Below are 23,017 nucleotides of genomic sequence, written 5' to 3'. Positions count from 1 at the left end.
TGGACTATTTGGAGAAGGGAGCCACTATTACGGGCTCCTACTACGCAGAACAAATAAGAAGATTGCGGGAGGCTAACAAGGAGAAAAGGTGCGGCAAACTGCGGGCTGGAGTGCTGTTTCACCAAGAAAACGCGCCAGCTCACAAAGCTGCGGTTGCCATGGCTACCATTCAAGAAGCAGGCTTTGAACTGGTGGAACACCCCCCTATTCGCCAGTTCTAGCTCCCAGTGACTTCTTTCTCTTTCCTCGGCTCAAGGAACACCTCCAGGGCTAGAAATTTGACGACAATAGCAACGTGATAACCGCTGTTGGGGATTTTTTTGAGGGTCAAGATCAAGAATTTTTTTTTCAAAGGGAATTCTAAGTTTAGAAAAGAGATGGACTAAATGTATAGACTTGTTAGGAGACTATGTAGAAAAATAATTTTTTTTTTACTATATTCATTGTGTTTAGTATTGATTATCATTACTTTTGGATCGCCCCTCATATTGTACTTCATGATAGTGGTAAAATTTATTTAACTTGCGTTTATTTGTAAAAAAAAATGGAAATTTGGCGAAAATTTTGAAAATTTCGCAATTTTTCAACTTTGAATTTTTATGCCCTTAAATCACAGAGATATGTCACGCAAAATACTTAAGTAACATTTCCCACATGTCTACTTTATATCAGCACAATTTTGGAACCGACATTTTTTTTTGTCAGGGAGTTATAAGGGTTAAAAGTTGACCAGCAATTTCTCATTTTTACAACACCATTTATTTTTTTAGGGACCACATCTCATTTGAAGTCATTTTGAGGGGTCTATATGATAGAAAATACCCAAGTGTGACACCATTCTAAAAACTCCACCCCTCAAGGTGCTCAAAACCACATTCAAGAAGTTTATTAACCCTTCAGCTGTTTCACAGGAATTTTTGGAATATTTAAATAAAAATGAACATTTAACTTTTTTTCACACAATTTATTTCAGCTCCAATTTGTCTTATTTTACCAAGGGTAACAGGAGAAAATGGACCCCAAAACTTGTTGTACAATTTGTCCTGAGTACGCTGATACCCCACATGTGGGGGTAAACCACTGTTTGGGCGCATGGCAGAACTCGGAAGGAAAGGAGCGCCATTTTACTTTTCAATGCAAAATTGACTGGAATTGAGATGGGACGCCATGTTGCGTTTGGAGAGCCCCTGATGTGCGTAAACATTGAAACACCCCACAAGTGACACCATTTTGGAAAGTAGACCCCTTAAGGAACTTATCTAGATGTGTGGTGAGCACTTTGACCCAACAAGTGCTTCACAGAAGTTTATAATGCAGAGCCGTAAAAATAAAAAAATCATTTTTTCACAAAACTGATTTTTTCGCCCCCAATTTTTTACTTTCCCAAGGGTAAGAGAAGAAATTGGACCCCAAAAGTTGTTGTGCAATTTGTCCTCAGTATGCTGATACCCGATATGTGGGGGTAAACGACTGTTTGGGCGCATGGCAGGAAGGGAAGGAGCGCCGTTTGACTTTTCAATGCAAAATTGACTGGAATTGAGATGGGACACAAGTCGCGTTTGGAGAGCCCCTGATGTGCCTAAACATTAAAACCTTTCACAAGTGACACCATTTTGGAAAGTAGACCCCCTAAGGAACTTATCTAGATGTGTTTTGAGAGCTTTGAACCCCCAAGTGTTTCACTACAGTTTATAACGCACAGCCGTAAAAATAAATTTTTTTTTTTTTTCTTTTCACAAAAATGATTTATTAGCCCCCAGTTTTGTATTTTCCCAAGGGTAACAGGAGAAATTGGACCCCAAAAGTTGTTGTCCAATTTGTCCTGAGTACGCTGATACCCCGTATGTGAGGGGGAACCACTGTTTGGGCGCATGGCAGAGCTCGGAAGGGAAGGAGCGCCATTTGGAATGCAGACTTAGATGGATTGGTCTGCAGGCGTCACGTTGCATTTGTAGAGCCCCTGATGTACCCAAACAGTAGAAACCCCCCACAAGTGACCCCATATTGGAAACTAGACCTCCCAGGGAACTTATCTAGATATGTTCTGAGAACTTTGAACCCCCAAGTGTTTCACTACAGTTTACAACGCAGAGCCGTGAAAAAAAAAATCTTTTTTTCCCACAAAAATGATTTTTAGCCCCCCCAAATTTTTATTTTCCCAAGGATAACAAGAGAACTTGGACCCCAAACGTTGTTATCCAATTTTAACCACACCCCTAACCCTAATCCCAACCGTAAATGTAATCCAAACCCTAACCCTAACTTTAGCCCCAACCCTAACCCTAACTTTAGCTCCAACCCTAGCCCTAACCCTAACCCCAGCCCTAACCCTAACCCTAGCCCTAACCCAAGCCCTAACCCAAGCCCTAACCCTAGCGGAAAAATGGAAATAAATACATTTTTTTATTTTATTATTTTTCCCTAACTAAGGGGGTGATGAAGGGTGGTTTGATTTGCTTTTATAGCGTTTTTTATATTGGATTTTTATGACTGGCAGCTGTCACACACTAAAAGACGCTTTTTATAGCAAAAAAGTTTTTGCGTCTCCACATTTTGAGATCTATAATTTTTCCATATTTTGGTCCACAGAGTCATGTAAGGTCTTGTTTTTTGCGGGACGAGTTGACGTTTTTATTGGTAACATTTTCGGGCACATGACATTTTTTGATCGCTTTTTATTCCGATTTTTGTGAGGCAGAATGACCAAAAACCAGCTATTCATGAATTTCTTTTTGGGGGAGGCGTTTATACCGTTCCACGTTTGGTAAAATTGATAAAGCAGTTTTATTCGTCAGGTCAGTACGATTACAGTGATATCTCATTAATATCATTTTTTTATGTTTTGGCGCTTTTATACGATAAAAGCTATTTTATAGAAAAAAATTATTTTGGCATCGCTTTATTCTGAGGACTATAAATTTCTTATTTTTTTGCTTATGATGCTGCATGGCAGCTTGTTTTTTGTGGGACAAGATGATGTTTTCAGCGGTACCATGGTTATTTATATCCATCTTTTTGATCGCGTGTTATTCCACTTTTTGTTCAGCGGTATGATAATAAAGCGTTGTTTTTTGGCTCGGGTTTTTTTTTTCTTACGGTGTTCACTGAAGGGGTTAACTAGTGGGACAGTTTTATAGGTTGGGTCGTTACGGATGCGGCGATACTAAATATGTGTACTTTTATTGTTTGTTTCTTTATTTAGATAAAGAAATGTAATTATGGGAATTATATTTTTTTTTCTTTATTTAGGAATTTCTTTTTTTTATTTTACACATGTGGAATTTTTTTTTTTTACTTTTTGACTTTGTCCCGGGGGGGACATCACAGATCGCTGATCTGACAGTTTGCACAGCACTGTCAGATCAGCGATCTGACTGACAGACAGACCCGGATGCAGCCCCGCGGCCATTTTGGATCCGGGGCCTGCAGGGATAGGAGGTAAGAAACGCTGGGAGCAACGCGATCACATCACGTTGCTACGGGGGTCTCAGGGAAGCCCGCAGGGAGCCCCCTCCCTGCGCGATGCTTCCCTATACCGCCGGAACACTGCGATCATGTTTGATCGCAGTGTGCCGGGGGTTAATGTGCCGGGGGCTGTCTCTGACCGCTCCTGGCACATAGTGCCAGATGTCAGCTGCGATAGTCAGCTGACACCCAGCCGCAATCGGCCGCGCTCCCCCCGTGAGCGCGGCCGATCGCATATGACGTACTATCCAGTCGGTGGGAATTAAGGCCCACCCCACCTCGACAGGATAGTACGTCATATGGTATTAAGGGGTTAAAAGACCTTAAGTTAAAGATGACATTTCCTTGTATTTTAGGAAAAAACATTTTTTAATTACTACTAAAAGAAAATGGGTCAATGAAAAAGTTTGGTCACCCTTGGAGATTTTTGTGCTCAGATAACTGACCAAGGTTTCAGGCATTAATTAGCCTGTTAGGGTTATGGTTTGTTCACCATCATCGTTAGGAAAGGCTAGGTGATGCAAAGTTCCCAGCTTTATAAAAACCAAGCCTACTTTAACCTTGTGGCAAAAAAAACAGCGGCCATTAGTTCTTCTAAGCAGCTGCCTAGCACTCTGATAATGAAAATGGTGGAGGTTCACAAAGCAGGATAAGGCTATACGAAAGATAGCAAAGCGTTTTCAAGTTGCCACTTCCTCAGTTCGAAATGTAAATAAGAAATTGCAATTAACCGGTACAGTAGAGATCAAGATCAGGTCTGCAAAACCAAGCAAAATTTATATGACAGCTGCTCTTAGGATTGCTACACACAAATCAGAAACCCAGCTTGACTGCAAAAGACCTTCAGAAAAAATTAGACTCTGGACTTGTGGCACATTGTTCTACTGTCCAGAGACACCTGCACAAATATGGCCTTCATGGGATTGTCAGAGGAAAACCTCTTCTGCATCCTTAACATAAAACTCAGTTTCAGAAATATGCAAAAGAACATCTAAAGAAGGCTGGTGCATTTTGGATATGACATCTGGGCCGATGAGGTTAAAATAGAACTCTTTGGCAACAATGATCAAAGGTATGTGTGGAGAAAAAAAGGGCACAGAATTTCAGGAAAAGAACATCTTGCCACCAATTAAGCACGGGGGTGGATCAATCATGCTTTGGGATTGTGTTGCAGCCAATGGCACGGGGAACATTTCATGAGTAGAGGGAAGAATGGAGTCAACAAAATTTCAACAAATTCTTGATGCAAACATAACACCATCTGTAAAAAAAAAAAGTTGAAGTTGAAAAGAGGATGGTTTCTACAAATGGATAATGATCCTAAACACGTGTCAAAATCCACAATAGGTTACCTTACAAAGCACATGCTGAAGGTTTTACAATGGCCCTTACAGTCCCCTGATCGGAACATTATTGAAAATCTGAGGCTAAACCGCAAAATAGCAGTGAATGCAAAACGACCCAAGAATCTCACAGAACTAGAAGAATTTTCAAAGGAAGAAGAGACAAAAATCCCACAAAAAGAACTGTAAGACTCATGGCTAGCTACATAAAGTGTTTACAAGCTGTGATACTCTCAAAAGGGGGGTGCTACACAGTATTAAAGATGCAGGGTGCCCAAAATTTGCATTGGCCCATTTACCTTTTTTATGAAAACATATTTTTGACTAAAATATAAAGATAATGTGTCATTTTTAACTTTAGCCATTTTAGAGATCATTTAATCTTCAACTTGCATAACTATTCACAACAACAGTAATTTTGCCCAGGGGTGCCCGAACTTTTACATGCCACTGTATATATGCCCTCCATCCTGATATTAGTGCTCCCCATCCTGGTACAGGTTCCTTATCCTGGGCCCCGTCCTGGTACATATATCTCCCATCATGGTGTATGTCCCCCATTCTACTGCTGTTCTTTAATGCATAGAAAAAAAACAACAAATAATTCTACTCACCTTCCCTCTGCTCCCTCACAGAACAAGGTCTTCTTCTGAAGCCGGCAGCTGAGGCCAGCATCAAAGCAATGGGAGCGTATGAGGTCACTGTAATGTACCCCAGTAATGTGCACGGCAATGTCAGCTGCTGGCCTCTAATTAGCCAGCAGCAATACACGTCATTGAATATGCATCCGATGACGCACATCCAGTTGATGTTTGCGTAGGCGGGCCCCCACATACACTGGCTCAGTTGCCACCTCTAACGGCATTAGTTATGCCCCTGGTTGGGGAACAAGTTTGCCTTCTCTGTGTGCACAGAGCAGGTAAGCACATTCATACTGCACATTTTTTGCAAAAATTCCACATATGTCCCATTTCACTGAATAGGTCTTGAAGAAATCCATCTGTTGGCTTCAAAAACAACCAAATTCTGAATATAACTGATGTCCGTTACAGGTACATCCTTAGAGTAATGGTTTGTAGGTATAAAAAACTAATTATAGTCAGTCAGTCCAAACTGCAGTTTCTAGTCCCACTCCCTTTGAAAAAAAAAAAAAAAAAACTGTTCAATAGCAGTCCTTTAAGGTTGTAAAGAAAAATAAAATAAGACGTAAAAAAAAGACATGCATTTCCTATTTTGCTTTACATACACCCACAATATCAGGAGAAAAAAAAAAAAAGAATATAACACTTTACAATTGCCTGGCCCTGAAGGTTTGTTACATTATCTATGTGGGTCAATTTTACAAAAATAATTTTAACATACCGGTAATTTGAGTCATTATACACTGCTTTACAAAGTGTAAGTAAAATTGAGAAACCACATATACAAAGTGTATACATTTATCATGAAGGTCACATAAAATAACTATAATAAAAAGTTCAGATTATTCATTAACCAGGACAGTCTCTTCCATTATCAATTACTGAAGACTATCATTACTTACATCTGGGTCCATTTGCAGAAAATTGTGTGTACCTCTGCTGCTGTAGGTAGACCTCTTAATGGTCTTGCTGTGATAAAAATGGTAGTAATGTTCAAGATTTCCAATCTGAAAAAAAAAAAATGCTAAAAGGTTACGAAAAACATAACATTTCTCTACACATGTATGGAAACAGAGGAATAATGTCTGACGTATTTATTGGCTTGATTCACACTTACTGGAGTCAGGAAACAAATCTACAGCACGGCTTACAAGTTATTAATTTTAAGAACGTCTTTATTTACAGAAGGGTAGAGATGGGTGAACCCGAACAGTAAAGTGTGGGGCCTGTACCGAAAACCTACTGTTCGGGTATAGAACCTGAACATTGACTTCACCAGGAAGTCCGTGTTACTGTTCAGATTCAGCACCCCGAACACAGTGTTTCACAAGCTGTCACCTGCATGACCGTGCGAGAAACACTAGCGGCTCTGATCGGCAGTAAGATCATTAGCACCGGTCAGTGCGTGTTATGAACTGGTGGCCTACGAGCAGCATGGACGAGCTCTGGAGTAGGTGGCCTCTATACTGACCGCAGACCCTGAACTTAACACATCAAACTAGAAGTAGCCGTGGGATGTTCCTGTCACTCCCTAGACACCTCATCACAGCCGGAGGACTAATTACCCCCTAAAGAAAGAAACAGGAATACTATCTTGCCTCAGAGAAAATTCCCAAAGGAAAGGCAGCCCCCCACAAATATTGACTGTGAGAGGAGAGGGAAATTACAAACGCAGACTGAAAACAGAATTTAGCAAAGGAGGCCACGCTACCTAGAAAGAAAAGACTGGAAAGAGTACTGTGCGGTCAGTATAAAAAATACTACAAAATCCACCACAGAGAATACAAAAATCTCCACACCTAACTAAAGGCATGGAGGGTAACTCTGCGACTCCAGAGCTTCCAACTTGGCTGAATAAATCTTTACACAGACAAAGCTGGACAAGAAAAAACATAGCAATTCACAGAACTATTAAGTCCACCGCATGTGGACTGCAAAAACAGAGCCAGGACTTATCTTTGATGATTTGGACAATCCAGAAGGAGAAACCAAGCAGAGATGTGGATCCCTAGAAAACAATGGACAACTGGCACTCACTAAAGGAAGGAGCCAGACTAAATAGCCCCGTCCAAAGTGGAAGCAGCTGATGACTGTTGTGAAGGACAAACAGCAGCACTACCACTTATAACCACCGGAGGGAGCCCAAGAGCAGAACCCACAACAGAATTCACAACAGCTGCGGTTCTCACGCTGCGGTTCTCACGATGACACTGAGCCCGAAGCTGTAACCGGAGGTAAAATGTCAACCTCCGGTCACTGGCGTCGACTGATGGGACTTCTACTCATGTCAGCCTACGCCTGCTGCCGCTAGTAACAGCAAGAGCCGGCGGCGGATGGGAGTATTCATCAGCCAATGCCTGCACTATAAATAATGAGAAAAAAAAAAAAGAAACAGTATGTGTTGAGGCTGTTTAACAAACAGACAGTCCCGCATCCGTGGGGACTCGAACATATTACTTGAGCACGCCGAAGATACTCTGATAACAGGATATCTGAGCATGCTCGCTCATCACTAGTGGCCCCTATACAAGAATGTTGTCATTATGTTAACCTCTTAGTTTACATTTTCCAAATAGTTTTTAAGGCAAAGCATTTTTCTCCTAAATCTCTATTTAGTCCCATAATCTAAGCTATTTTCTAATATACTTGGCTTAAAAATGTCCTACTATTCCCTTACTACACTGACAGCTTTTGGTTTTTTTTCTGCTCCTGTCTGATGCAGACGTGTTTGACTATCCCAGTGCATGCGGAGATACCCAAACAAAGCATCATCAAAGCAGGAGGCAGAGGCTGCGATCACCTGCCCCTTCCCTGAAACGAAGAGTCATCAGTGATGCTCTGGCCCCGAGTGTCTTCCCCCCCCCCCCCCTTCCCGTGCATAGTCTTCCTCAGTGACCTGTGCAATGAGCGTTCGGTCTGTTGTCTGTATAGATGAATAATAAGCCGACAACAGAGCGTTATCACTATTCCCAACAGAGGCCAGTGACTTCATTTGGAAGGGTGGCGATAGTCCTCCTCAATGTCAGGTATAGTGACACCGCTCTGTTGACGGCTTATTAGTATTCATATAAGCATACAGACCGAATGCTTCACTCATTGCACAGGGCATGGGGGACACAATATGGGACCCACCAGGGACCAGCACCTGAAACTAGCATCACTGATGACGCTTTGTTTCAGGGAGGGGGCAGAGGCTGTGACAGTGAATGCAGCCTCTGCCCACCGATGGTGCTTTGTTTCGAGTATCCCAGCATGCACTGCACTGGTGATACTTTAATTGTCATCAGACAGGAAGTAGGAAAAAAAATCACTAGCTTTTATACAGGAGTTGTAGAACATTTTTGAAGTATATTAGAAAATTGCTTAGATTATGGAACTAAATACAGTAGATAGGAAGTTAGGAGCAAAATGGTCTTCAGACCACCACTTTAATCTCATTTTTCTAGGAGCTCAATCCAGCATGAAATAGACAATAGGAGCTTGAGTCCACAACAGCTTTGCCTATTTGTTACGTTAACATGAACGGTTATCAAGACTATTACTGGGTTATATTTGTTCTTAGGAGGTAAAGAATTTTGTTAGCTATTGATAATACGCCCATTCATAATTTGGATAAAAAGGAGCTTGCAATAAAAAAAAAGTGGAAATCAGAATGTAAATTTAAAAACCTGTGCAGCACTTTAAAATGGCGGTCCACTACTCAGACCCTCTCAATCACTACATTTCCCCCAAGCAAACTAGCAGTGGCATTGGAGGCAGGTGCCACTTCCTTTAGGACAGAACATCCAGAGGAAGTCAAAAGGCAACTGTAGATCCAACTTCTTCCAGGTGTCCATTTTGGATGAAGGAAGAGACAGCAAAGCACTTGGAAAGCAGGCACAAAAATCACTGGAACAGCAACCACACAGAAGACAGCTGTTATTGAGTAACATGGGAGAAGTATGGCGATTGGGGAGTAGAAGTGTGACTACAGGAGAAAAATTTAGTTATATTCACTAACTGTTCACCTCTGCTGTGCCGCCTCCATGACTGGCAGGGAGCAACTGCAGGGAGAATAGCAATCATTTCCTCACTGCAGCTATACTTCCTTTTAGGGCTCATTTAAACATCAGTGATTTTTCTTCTATACAAAAAAAAAAAAAAGAAAAAATAACAGTTTAACTGGAGTTCTTCCTAGTCTCATCAGAAAAAAAAGAAAAAGATGAAAAGGTTGAGAAACTTTCATATCAGTCTATGAAAAATGGACAATATACAGATAGTATCTGAGTGCTGTCACATTATTTCAGACCCATAGACATGCCCTGGTGAAATTTATCTTGGACTTAGATCAAAATTGGACATGCTGAAAACGATCCACAAAAATGCAAAATGTGTGAACAGCTCTATAGACTAAAATTGGTACTAGTTCTATCAGTGAAAAACACAGATCGGACTTGTAAGCAAAAAAAACCTGATGACTGAATAAGCCCTTATGCCATGTTCACACCTTGCTTTTTTGCTGCAGACAAACTGATCACTTGGCAGCAAAAAAAAAAAAAAAAAAAAAGCTTTAGACTAGTGATGAGCGAGTGTGCTCGTTACTCGGGTTTTCTGAGCATGCTCAGGTATTCTCCTAGTATCTTGGGCGTGCTCGTAGATTATGTTTGTGTCTCCACAGCTGCATAATTTGCGGATGCTGGACAGCCTGAACACATGCAGGGGTTGGCTGTTTGTTAGAGAATCCCTACATGTATTCAAGGCTGTCTAAGAGCCGCAAATCATGCAGTTAGGGAGACACAAACAATCTATGAGCACACCCAAGATACTCGGAGCATGCTCAGAAAACTCGAGTTAGGCTATGTGCCCACATTCAGGTTTTTTCGCGTTTTCTCGGCATTTTTCCGCTGCAAAAACGCTTTAAAAATGCTTACATTAAGCATCCCATCATTTTAATGCATTCCACAATTTTGTGGCCATGCTGCGTTTTTTCCGCAAAAAAAACACATATTGCAAAAAAAAGCAGCCAATTCATTAGTTTTGTGGAAAATCTGCGGATTTGGCGCTATATTGCATTGGGAAACTCTGGAAAAAATGCGAAAAAATTTCAAAAAAAAAAATGCATGCAGATTTCCTGCAGAAGGAGTCCAGTTTTCATCAGGAAAATTCTGCTAACAATCCTGAACGTGGGCACTTAGCCTAACAAGCACACTCGCTCATCAGATTTTGATGGATTTCTTGCTGCATTTTTGCTGCGTTATTTCAGGTTTTCTATCATACAAGCATGAACACAAGGTGTTAGTCCAACAATTCAAGACATATGTGGCACCATAAAACATTTTTCGAAAAAAGGGCAATTTGATCAATTTTTTTAACGGAGAAAGATTTTTATGTCTGGGGAAAAGAAGTGACTTCTGAACAAAAAAAAGTTGATGAAAAAATACACAATTGCAAATTTAAAAACAGCGGGTGGAGTTGAATTGGTCAGGAATAGTTTACCCAAGACATTAGCAGGGTATTTTGCAGGTCGGACATTTTACTTTTACACATTCGTCGGCCATTGAGGTGGTCAGGTATTGTTAAATGTTACATTGGTTAAGCAATGCTTACTTTAAAATATATCACTAATTTAATTAAATTATACTAATCCATAACTGCCATTCTCAGGTGAGGAAACCTAGACATTTTGGTTAAAAATTTGGGATCACAATAAATAAATGGACTTCATACCTGCTTATTTTCACAAAAAAAAACTCAGCAAAAAACGGATGCCAACGTTTTCACTGCATTCTTGCACTTACTCATTGCTTTCTATGGGTTAAAACACGCTGCAAAAATGCTGAAAAAATTGACAGTTCTCAAAAGCAGCAGTTTTCCTCACCCCATCTCAACCCAATTATGCCAGTCACACTTCTGTACTTTCCAGTCCAGGTGATGTATGAACTGGTTGCGAGTCTCCTGCCACAAACTTGTGTATTCTCACAAACATTGGTGGGCGATCCAGCCCAAGTCTCTTCTAGATACTCACATTTAATTAACAGACTCAAATACACAACATATTGCCACCTGGTCTTTTTCATTCATTTGAAATTACTTTTGAACGATTTCAAGGAAACACAGCTAACTGTATCAAAGGACAAATCATCATCCTTGGAAAACACGTTACAGCAAGCATCGTGTAGGCAACCAATTAATTAGCACTCATTGCTGGAAAATATTCCACCGCCATTGGAAAAAAAACAAAAAAAGTATTTTTCCTGGCAGTAGTCATCTTTAAAACCAAGGATCGGCGACATCTGCGGCAACACTCCTATCTAATTAGTCTGGTAATGCTTAATGAAAGAAACAGTTTCAACAGACTTCTTGCGATAAAACCGCGTGTAAGTAGTGCAAACTGTGGTCCTGAAATGATGTGAAAATGTACTACTTTGAGATAACTATAAAAATACTTTGCTTTGTTATTTTTATTTCATCAGTATTGGGGAAAAGCTGAAATAATCCACATTTACAGATAAAAAAAATATATAAATAAAAAAAAATGCATTTTTTAAAGTTTTTATTTACTGTAACTTTTACAAAGTTCTGTACAAGAAACTTTTATTCTAAACTGAATCGATTATTAGAAAGTGAGACACCATTCATATGCGCCATTAGGACATATGGATATTATAGAGGGATGAGTGCGGAATCTGATGTTAAAGGCAAAATGGACACTTTCTAGAAAGCAGCTCCTATATTAGGACAGAGGTTTTCTGTTGAGACTCCTCTGCTCTAAACCTATTCCAACATGTAAAGAGTGAATTACGGCCTCACACGGAAATATGTTCCTTTAGGTTTTTCTTCAAGGATATAAAGGAAGTTATCAACCACTTTTGAAAGACTTTCAAATGTGATGCACAGGAAAGATACATTTACATCTGAACTTATACTATAGATCCCAGTTTAGAACACGAGAGCTCTAGAATCTGCAGCACATTCCATACCAAGGCGAGATATTCCAATTAGGCATACCGTAATTAGTATTAGTGTGAGCCATTAGCACATTTATTTTCTCATTAAAAATAATGAATACTGAATTTTCAGAACACATTTGAATAATATTTTCTTTCTATTTTTAAGGTTCTGACGTTTGTTTTAATTTATAGTGTATACTGGAAATTGCATCTATGCAAGAACAAGCCATCATCTGTATATTGCATGCATACACAGTGTAACGCACGAATGGGTGTCATTTTATTTTAAAGGAATATTCTATTTTGTGGTCAGGAATGTACAGTACTACTCCACTACTTGGTAGGTTGCTGGAGACGGTGGGCTCCTAAATATGGACCATTCGGTCCAGTGGCTTGGCTCCGCCGCTGGTTCAAATTGAGCGCTCGCCCCAGTTAGAGGCAGCTTTTCCTCTGCAAATAGGAAAAACACAGAAGGAACTTAAAGGGAACCCGTCATTTCATTTCAAGCTTCTAAACTGTCCACAGTGCGTTAGTGACGCAATGTACATCACTAACACTTTTTCATTTAAAATGGCGCTATAATGAGGATTCCCTATCAATATGGCTTTGGCTAGGTTCACATTGCGCTAGGTGAGTCCGTCTAACGGACACGTTTTTAAGTAGTGAAAACGCAATATAACGCACATACTAACGCGCCCATAGACTTGCATTTTCTGACGCCTCGTGACGCATGCCAAATTTGGCATGCGTTAGTCACATAACGTTTTTTTCTGACGGACCTTGGAACGCGGCTTGCAGCGTTTTTGGGTCCGGCCAAGCTAACACAATACTAACGGAAGCGTTAATTCTGCCATTGATGTCTATTGCAAACGCAGCCAGACGCAAATCTTGATAAATTTCAAAAAAGAACCATACGTTTTAATAGCGTTTGAGGGATGTCCATGTGGTCATGTGACAGGAAACAGGATTTCGGCCATTACTGTCCCCAGCGCACATCCTGAGGCCTGCTGCACACCAGAGAAAAAGTGTCTTGCAAAAGATCACAGGAAATGTAAGTACATTTGTATATATATATATATATATATATATATATATATATATATATATATATATATATATATATATATATATATATATATATATATATATATACTAGATGGTGGCCCGATAATGCATTGGGTATTCTAGAATATGCATGTCCACGTAGTATATTGCCCAGCCATGTAGCATGTAGTATATTGCCCAGCTACGTAGTATATTGCCCAGTGACGTAGTATACATCACAGAGCCACGTAGTGTATTGCACAGTGAAGTAGTATACAGCACCCAGCGACGTATACAGAACCCAGTCACGTAGTATATTGCACAGCGACGTTTGTCACAGTACCCTGTGTGAGCGGTGAGCAGAGGGGTGTATGCGGGCGCCGGGCAGTGAGTGCGGGGCGGCCCTTTTTTTTCTGACTGTGCGCGTCGCTGATTGGCCGCGGCAGCCATGACAGGCAGCTGCCGAGGCCAATCAGCGAATTAATACCGTGACAGAAGGACAGAAAGACGGAAGTTCCCTAGACAATTATATAGTAGATATCTCTGTATACATCATGGGAGTCTGTATTGTACGACGGATGTGTGTGTACTAAAAATGTATTGCTTTGTTGCAGATGTCGGATAGTGAGGGAAGCAGCAGCAGCGTGTCTGCGGTTTTTTCTTCTCAGTCGGTAGGCTTGCACTTTAAAAAACCACTAAAATTTGTGTGAAAATTCAGTGTATTAAGCTATATATATATGTATAATCATGTTTCTATTGCAAATAGGAGTCTTCGGAGCCCGAGGCTGCTAGGCCCCCCCCAAAAAAACAGGCAAAACCAACAAAGGTACATAGCAGACATTTTTAAGTTTTGCAAACATAAATTTATTGATCAAAGAAATGTAATTTTTTTTTCCATTTACATACTCAATAGGTTGTGGCACACGGAGGACACAAGAGGAAGAAGGTTCCTCGCCGTCTGTCGTCTCCACAACTGCCAGTGGTAAATATAAAACTAGAAATGTATCTACAATCTATCTATTCACTTTCTATCTGCTATATCTATAAACTATCTATCCACTATCTCTCTCTCTCTCTATCTTTCGCTGTATCTATCTATGTATCTATCTATCTATGTATCTATCTATGTATCTATCTATCTCTGTATCTATCTATCTCTGTATCTATCTATCTCTGTATCTATCTATAATTGAACCTTTCAACATTACGCTTTGTGTTTACATAGTCCAAGTCAGCGAGCCAAAAAAAAAAAAAAGGATTGTGGTTGATGAAGAGCCGTTGACCATTCACAATGAGACACTGATCAACCTTGTGGAAGCCAACCCCTCAATATGGGACAAAAGCGACAGCTCCCACCATGACATAGTAAAGAACCGGAAGTTGTGGGATCAAATTATCTCTCACTTCGATCCCCGATACATGGAGAAGTCGTCAACCTCAAAGAAAAAAATTGGTAAATATTGGTGATGTTAAATTGTCTACTATCTATCTCTGAACTATCAACTACCTATACACTAAACTATATCTCTATCATCTATAATTACTATCTATCAACTATCTATCTACTAGCTATATATCAACTATCTTAACTAACTATACACAATTTTTAAACTATCAAAATAAGAACTGTCTACTAATATATATATATATTTTTTTTACCTTTTTTAAAAAATTACAGCGGATGCGGTCCATACCCGTTGGAAATCAATAAGGGACCGCTTTGTCCGTGACTACCGGAATAGTCAAAATCCACCAAGTGGATCAGGTGCCAAACGGGTGACCCCGTATGTGCATTACGAGCAATTGCTCTTTCTTCAAAAAACAGTGTCTCAGCGCTCGTAAGTACAAATTAGTCTGCGTGCGAGACAAAATTGTTTTAAAATTAAAGCTAAATATATATATTTTTTTGGTTCCAGCACGATATGCAGTACCGCCGCGCCTAGACAGGCAGAAGAACTGGAGCCATCTCCACTGGAACCAAGTCAGCAGACGGGCACTGAAGACGTTTCTGTCATCAGCGAGCCACGATCTGGGGAGAGAAGCACTGTGGCTTCAGGTGTGAGTGCCCGGTTGCAATCAGTGCGTGGACGCAAGCGAGCTTCACAAAAAGATTAAGCTGATGCCATTATTGTCGATGGACTTCAGCGGGTTGAGGACATGTGTCGGAGTGAACTGAAAGACCTGAGGCGGGAAATTACCGACTTACAATCTCGCGAGTCTGTATATTCTGCAAATGAGTGGAAGCTACTTTTTTTGTCCTATGTTCCCGTAGCACAAAATATCCCGGCACACAGAAACCTTTTGTTTCGGCAAAGACTGAATGACCTTCTTGAGGAATTTGTGGGACCCCAGGAGCCAGCTCCATCGAGAACCAGAAGCATAGACATGCCGGCCTACAACCCTCAATATAGAGCCCGGTGTGAAACGAGCATGGAACATCAGAGACAAAGTAGCAGTCCATCATACACCTGGGCAGACAATACGCCCGCGCAATACCAGAGTCTGTAGTACAGCTCAGTGTCCCCAGCCAGGTGCAAACTGTGTTTCACGTTCTTTGGTTTATTGTTTTTTTACCACCCAATTTCGTGTGTGTTTTTTTACATCCCTATGGGATATCATATGTAACAAGTTCACAACTGTTCTTTCATAAAAATTCAGAAACTTAAGTAAACTGTTTAAAATCTGATTCTTGTATGACTGTGAACACAACATAACAGAAATGTAACATTTTACAAGACATATTTTACAAGACATATGGGAAATAAAAAAAACCCAAAAAACAAAAAACACATCAGGACACAGCTTCAGACTTGAAATAAATTTTACACGTGTCTGTCTTGCCATGGAACATGCCCCTCATGTATGAAGTACTGTGCAAATTGGTCACGGATCCTCATTATTTGTGCTGCAGACCGAACAGCAGTAGATTCAATGCTCATGAGGTTCGACTCACATTCATCGGGGTCAACCACCTGGGGTTCATGTCTGGCCACAAAATTATGCATACAGATGCATGCCTTCACAATACGGTCCACATTTTCTGGTTGCAGTTGCATGCACGTTAGTAGAATTCGCCATTTTAATGTCAAAATCCCAAAGGCGCACTCCACATAACGTCTTGCCCGGCTCAAGCGATAATTAAAAATGCGCTTGGTGGAGTTCAGACTGCGGCTTGAGTACGGTTTGAGGAGATTTTGCCCAAGTTGGAATGCCTCATCACCAACTAAAACAAAGGGCAAACTTGGGTCTTCGGTCCCCGGTAGAGGTCGTGATGAGGGCAAGTTAAAATTGTTGCTATACAAACATCTCCCCATGTTGGAGTCTCTGAAGACTCTTGAATCGTTAGTACGGCCATACGCACCAATATCCACAGCTACAAACCGGTATCTTGCATCCGCAATAGCCATCAAGATTATCGAGAAGTATTTTTTATAATTATAGTACAGGGACCCACTATGCGCTGGTTTCTGAATCCGTATGTGCTTGCCGTCCACGGCACCAATACAATTGGGGAAATTAGCCACATCCTCGAACTGTTGGGAAATCGCTAGCCACATTTCTGATGTTGGGGTTGGTAGCACAAGTGGTTGCAAGTTGTTCCAAATGGCATCACAAGTTTCCCGAACCAGTTGGCAAGTTGTTGACTTCCCCAGTCTAAATTGGTAATGCAGTGACGCAAAAGATTCTCCGGTAGCCAGATATCTGTCGGCATTGAAAAAGAAAAAAAAAAAAAATGTTTAGGATTTTTAAGGACAACTAAAAGGCTACATAAATAGAATATACAATTGCTAAATGACCATTATGCCCCACGATACCTAGATCTAGTCTTTGTCAATAGAATGAGAAAAAATTTCATAATTACCTCACAGTCACTACTAATCGTTCCTCCGCACAGATGCTTTCACGGAAAGTGCTGCGCTGATGATGTATCTCATCCTTCACAAGTGAAAGCAGAACATCAAAGGTCTCAATGGACATCCGTAGATAGCGTTGGAATTTTGAAGGGTGATCCCGAAGCTGAAGATACAGGGTGTGAAAGGCACCATAAGTACTCCGCAAGAAATTCACTTCGTGGATCCAATATCTCCTTTGCGAACTACGCTTTCTCTGGCGAAGTCGCAACCGCATCAAGCGAAATCGAACCAGCTCAGACACAAACATCTTGCTAGCAGAAGTTCACTCAATGCTTTCAAAATGGAGAATGAGTCTGCACCTACACCCCGACGAGGACAAAAGGAGAAAAAAAAAAAAAAAACTTTATTGACAGTGACAAACGCAGACAAACGGATACATCGCGAACGGACATCAAAATGAGAAAAACGCTGTCAAAAGCGTTAACGCAAGCGTTAACGTGAAGCCGATTTTTCAACAAATTTGATCCTTTTCTGTACATGCATTTAACGGATCCGTTTAACGCCATGTACTTGACGCAATGTGAACCTAGCCTTTGGAATGTGCGAGGAAACCGGTGAACCCAGAGAACATACAAACTCCTTGCAGATGTTGTCCTTGGTGGGATTTGAACTCCAGACCCCAGCGGTGCAAAGTAACATTGCTAACCCCTGAGCCACCGCATGTCCCTGCACAATGTTTAACTTAAACTGATCTGAAATAAAAACGTTACGCAAGACTGACCTGCTAGACATGACTGGCAAGTTAAAATGAATATAAGTTCTGCCCTAGATGTAAGAAAATGCATTGTAGGAAAGTTTTCCTGCTATATATGCTGGTGTTCCCTTGCACGCACGCTGGTCAACCCTAAGGACATGCGCTTCAAAATCATAGCCTCAGTGTTTTCACCAGACATTTTGTGTAAAACACTGATAAATCGATAAACTTTTGCGTAACTTGAGGTTGCCCAAAATCTTGCCATTTTTTATGTTTTCACCCAGCTCTACCAAAGGAGGTAGAACTAGGGCATGATTGGAACATTAGTCATCCCAGTCTTGGTGAAAACTGTGCCAATATCTATAAAATTGCTTAAAGTTAATATAATTACGTATAAGAGGTAAGTTCCGGACTGGACCAAGGGAACCCAGTGGACGTAGTATATATGGACTTTTCCAAAGCTTTTGATACGGTGCCACACAAAAGGTTGTTACATAAAATGAGAGTAATGGGGATAGGGGAAAATATGTGTAAGTGGGTTGAGAGCTGGCTCAGGGATAGGAAACAAAGGGTGGTTATTAATGGAGCACACTCGGACTGAGTCACGGTTAGCAGTGGGGTACCACAGGGGTCAGTATTGGGCCCTCTTCTTTTTAACATATTTATTAATGACCTTGTAGGGGGCATTCAGAGTAGAATTTCAATATTTGCAGATGACACTAAACTCTGCAGGGTAATCAATACAGGGGAGGACAATTTTATATTACAGGATGATTTATGTAAACTAGAAGCTTGGGCTGATAAATGGCAAATGAGCTTTAATGGGGATAAATGTAAGGTCATGCACTTGGGTAGAAGTAATAAGATGTATAACTATGTGCTTAATTCTAAAACTCTGGGCAAAACCGTCAATGAAAAAGACCTGGGTGTATGGGTGGATGACAAACTCATATTCAGTGGCCAGTGTCAGGCAGCTGCTACAAAGGCAAATAAAATAATGGGATGCATTAAAAGAGGCATAGATGCTCATGAGGAGAACATAATTTTACCTCTATACAAGTCACTAGTTCGACCACACTTAGAATACTGTGTACAGTTCTGGTCTCCGGTGTATAAGAAAGACACAGCTGAACTGGAGCGGGTGCAGAGAAGAGCGACCAAGGTTATTAGAGGACTGGGGGGTCTGCAATACCAAGATAGGTTATTACACTTGGGGCTATTTAGTTTGGAAAAACGAAGACTAAGGGGTGATCTTATGTTAATGTATAAATATATGAGGGGACAGTACAAAGACCTTTCTGATGATCTTTTTAATCATAGACCTGAGACAGGGACAAGGGGGCATCCTCTACGTCTGGAGGAAAGAAGGTTTAAGCATAATAACAGACGCGGATTCTTTACTGTAAGAGCAGTGAGACTATGGAACTCTCTGCCGTATGATGTTGTAATGAGTGATTCATTAATTAAATTTAAGAGGGGACTGGATACCTTTCTGGAAAAGTATAATGTTACAGGGTATATACACTAGATTCCTTGATAAGGCGTTGATCCAGGGAACTAGTCTGATTGCCGTATGTGGAGTCGGGAAGGAATTTTTTTCCCCATGGTGGAGTTACTCTTTGCCACATGGGGTTTTTTTGCCTTCCCCTGGATCAACATGTTAGGGCATGTTAGGTTAGGCTATGGGTTGAACTAGATGGACTTACAGTCTTCCTTCAACCTTAATAACTATGTAAAATAATTACTTATATGTACGATGTGGGAAGTGCATACTGGCACAGCGAACTACATATACGGCACCGCTATTTCCAGTCATCGCGCGAGGGTCGAGTTAAGACCCCCATCTCGTTGGCAAGCACGGTGATTGGCCAATCAATTCTGACAAGTCAATCACAACGATGTCACAAAGTTGTAAAAAAATAAATAAATAACGTGGCATGCTATGATTGGTGCTGTGTGAGACCGCATCAATCAGAGCAGTTAAAATGGATGATGATTAGCCTTTTTGTTGCCGATTGGCTGAACAATAGTTAGTTACTGACCAATCAGCGCCAAAAGGGTTAATCTAAAAGGCAATCATCACTCTGCACATCATCTTTACCTCAGGGTTGGCGTGAAGAGCGGTTGTATACCCCTCTGTTACCCGAGAAAAGAAAAAAATCATTGCTGTCTGTGCGACCCTCCTGCGGTCTCCTGTGCTGTGTGACCAATCTGTGGTCACAGCAGAAGGTCCTAAATCCATGTTCCAGCTCTCCCTATCCCCTCACCCCAATATCCAAGACATTTTTGGCGCACTTTTTTTGCGCCTTTACTGTGCGTGCGGTGTCCTGCGCTGAGCTCTGATCAGTATCGCTGTGCCAAGGGACTTTTTCATTTTTTTTTTTTTTTTTAGATATAGTTAAGAGTAAAGGATGACAACACATACGTTAAACGGGCTGTTGTAACGCAAGTGCCGACTTGGCACCATCGCTAGCGCAGATAGAGCATCTGCTAGCTCTATCTGCGCTAGCAATGACAGACCCGGAAACGCTGCAGCCCGCGTCTCAGGGACCGTCACTCAATGACGGCACATCCCTAGCGCATGCCCATTGTGGGCGTGCGCTAGTGATGCACCCGACATAGAACTTAATGGCAGCGATAACAGGCTACGTTACACAGAGTTATGCCGCGGTGTAACGTAGTCCGTCTAATGGACGGGTTCAACGCAGTGTGAACCCAGCCAAGTGATGTCAGATTTGCCTTTTCAAAAAAAGTTAGTACAGAGTAGATTTATAGGTAGGGAGGTAGCACATTAGGGGAGCGAACTTTGCAGTATAAGTGACGTCCAATTTTCTTTTGCAAAAAAAAAAACAAAGAAAAGTAACATCGCAGTGATAGTGTCATCTGATTTTCTTCTGCAAAAAAGTAAGCATCAAGTAAATTTACAGCTCGTGCATTAGGGGCGCGTACGTCTCAGTGTTAGCACCATCGGCTTTTCTTTAGCAAAAAAAAAAAAAGTTAGCATCGAGTGACTTTATAGGTATAGTATAATGAATGTATATGTATATATATATATATATATATATATATATATATATATATATATATATATATATACATACATACACACATGCAAACAAACAAACTTCTTTGTATATACAAACTTCTTTACATCTACTGATTTTTCTTTTCAGTTTTTTTTTTTCCTCTAAGTGTTTCTTCTACATTTTTCCTTTAACCTTTTTAATAATAAAGAGTACCTTTTACACAACCCCCACACAACACATTGGTCAAAGCACAACTTACACAAAATTCCCCAGTGTTTTGAAAAATAAAATATGGCTTATTCGCCAAGACACTATTCACCAATTTAGATTGTGAGCCACAATGGGGACAGCGTCGTGGAATATGATGGTGCTGTCTATGCAAGTACACCAATAAAAATATTGCCAGGATTAATAACAGAGCAACAGTAAAATACAGTTTAAACAAAATGCTCCAGAATTTTTATTTTATGGAGAAAAAAGTCTATAGCAAAGCTGCGTTCATATCTACGTATAAAAGAAAATGGATCCGCGCTACAGTGGTGTGGAAGTGACCAAGGATGCAGATTAGTGTATATAGGGATGCCCAAGCGGTGTTGCGCCGTATAGATGCACAGTGTGTCAGCGGGAGGTTCCCCACCCCCGCCAATGAACCACCATAAACCAACCTAGATGGATATAAAATTAAATCGAATCTGAAACAGGGTTATACTCCATCCAAAGAAATACGATGCGGACTCACCGTGCTGTACTGAGGACTCGGCGTGCAGAAAGGAATGTGGTCCGGGCTGGGTGGCAGGGTTGGTCCGGCGGGTGTGCAAGTAGGCAGGTGGGCGAGCAGGGAAAAGCAGCTGCCGGGCGGCGTGTGTTGTGAGGGCTGCGTAGAGCCGGACCAACCCTGCCACCCAGCCCGGACCACATTCCTTTCTGCACGCCGAGTCCTCAGTACAGCACGGTGAGTCCGCATCGTATTTCTTTGGATGGAGTATAACCCTGTTTCAGATTCGATTTAATTTTATATCCATCTAGGTTGGTTTATGGTGGTTCATTGGCGGGGGTGGGGAACCTCCCGCTGACACACTGTGCATCTATACGGCGCAACACCGCTTGGGCATCCCTATATACACTAATCTGCATCCTTGGTCACTTCCACACCACTGTAGCGCGGATCCATTTTCTTTTATACGTTGGCATTTCCCTTTTTGACAGTACCAGCTCCTCTGTCTTGGCTCCTGCAGCACAGTGACTCCAGTCAGGTAGCGCTGGTGTATTTTCTTTTATTGCGTTCATATCTGTCACAAATGCTTAGAGCTTTTGTCACAAACAACGTCTTACTTATTGGACAGAAGGACGTTGCATACATCATATTCTGCACTTCAAAATGACGGACACCATAAGGCCATGTTCCCACATACGGAACAGCTACGTTATTTTTCTGCATGTTTTCAGCAAGTGTCCACATCAAAACATGCAATAGCAATCTGCCATGTTTATTGTATTTTTGTGGCTTTTTAATGTAACATTAATGTGCAAATTTTTTTAATGACTTTGGTGCCGATTTATTTTTAAAGGCACAGTTCGGGAGAGAGACAGTCAGGCACAGTTCGGGAGAGAGACAGTCAGGCACAGTTCGGGAGAGAGACAGTCAGGCACAGTTCGGGAGAGAGACAGTCAGGCACAGTTCGGGAGAGAGAGAGTCAGGCACAGTTCGGGAGAGAGAGAGTCAGGCACAGTTCGGGAGAGAGAGAGTCAGGCACAGTTCGGGAGAGAGAGAGTCAGGCACAGTTCGGGAGAGAGAGAGTCAGGCACAGTTCGGGAGAGACAGTCAGGCAAGTCACATCCACTATCATTGAACTGTTAAAAGAAGCTGATTTTCCTCAGATAAAAAATGAATTGGTAAAAATGTTTACAATCCGTGGAAACATGGCCTCAAAGAACCAGCTTAAACTTCTAAACCAATGGCA

The 23,017-nt window shown here is 41.2% G+C and overlaps 1 protein-coding gene across 2 annotated transcripts in view; it reads right to left on the bottom strand.

Moving 5' to 3' along the window:
- PCSK6 (proprotein convertase subtilisin/kexin type 6) overlaps positions 1-23,017 on the bottom strand; it is a 253,784-nt gene that overhangs the window by 141,959 nt on the left and 88,808 nt on the right. For both annotated transcript variants that reach the window (XM_077263337.1, XM_077263338.1), the window contains exon 3: positions 6,352-6,456. In XM_077263337.1, coding sequence (XP_077119452.1) covers positions 6,352-6,456 — 105 coding nt within the window. The remainder of the gene's footprint in view (positions 1-6,351; positions 6,457-23,017) is intronic.

Source organism: Ranitomeya variabilis, chromosome 5, assembly GCF_051348905.1.
Source record: "Ranitomeya variabilis isolate aRanVar5 chromosome 5, aRanVar5.hap1, whole genome shotgun sequence".
NCBI classification, from domain to species: Eukaryota; Metazoa; Chordata; class Amphibia; order Anura; family Dendrobatidae; genus Ranitomeya; species Ranitomeya variabilis.
Note: the sequence above shows the minus strand (reverse complement) of the source record. Positions and strands in the feature narration are given on the sequence as shown.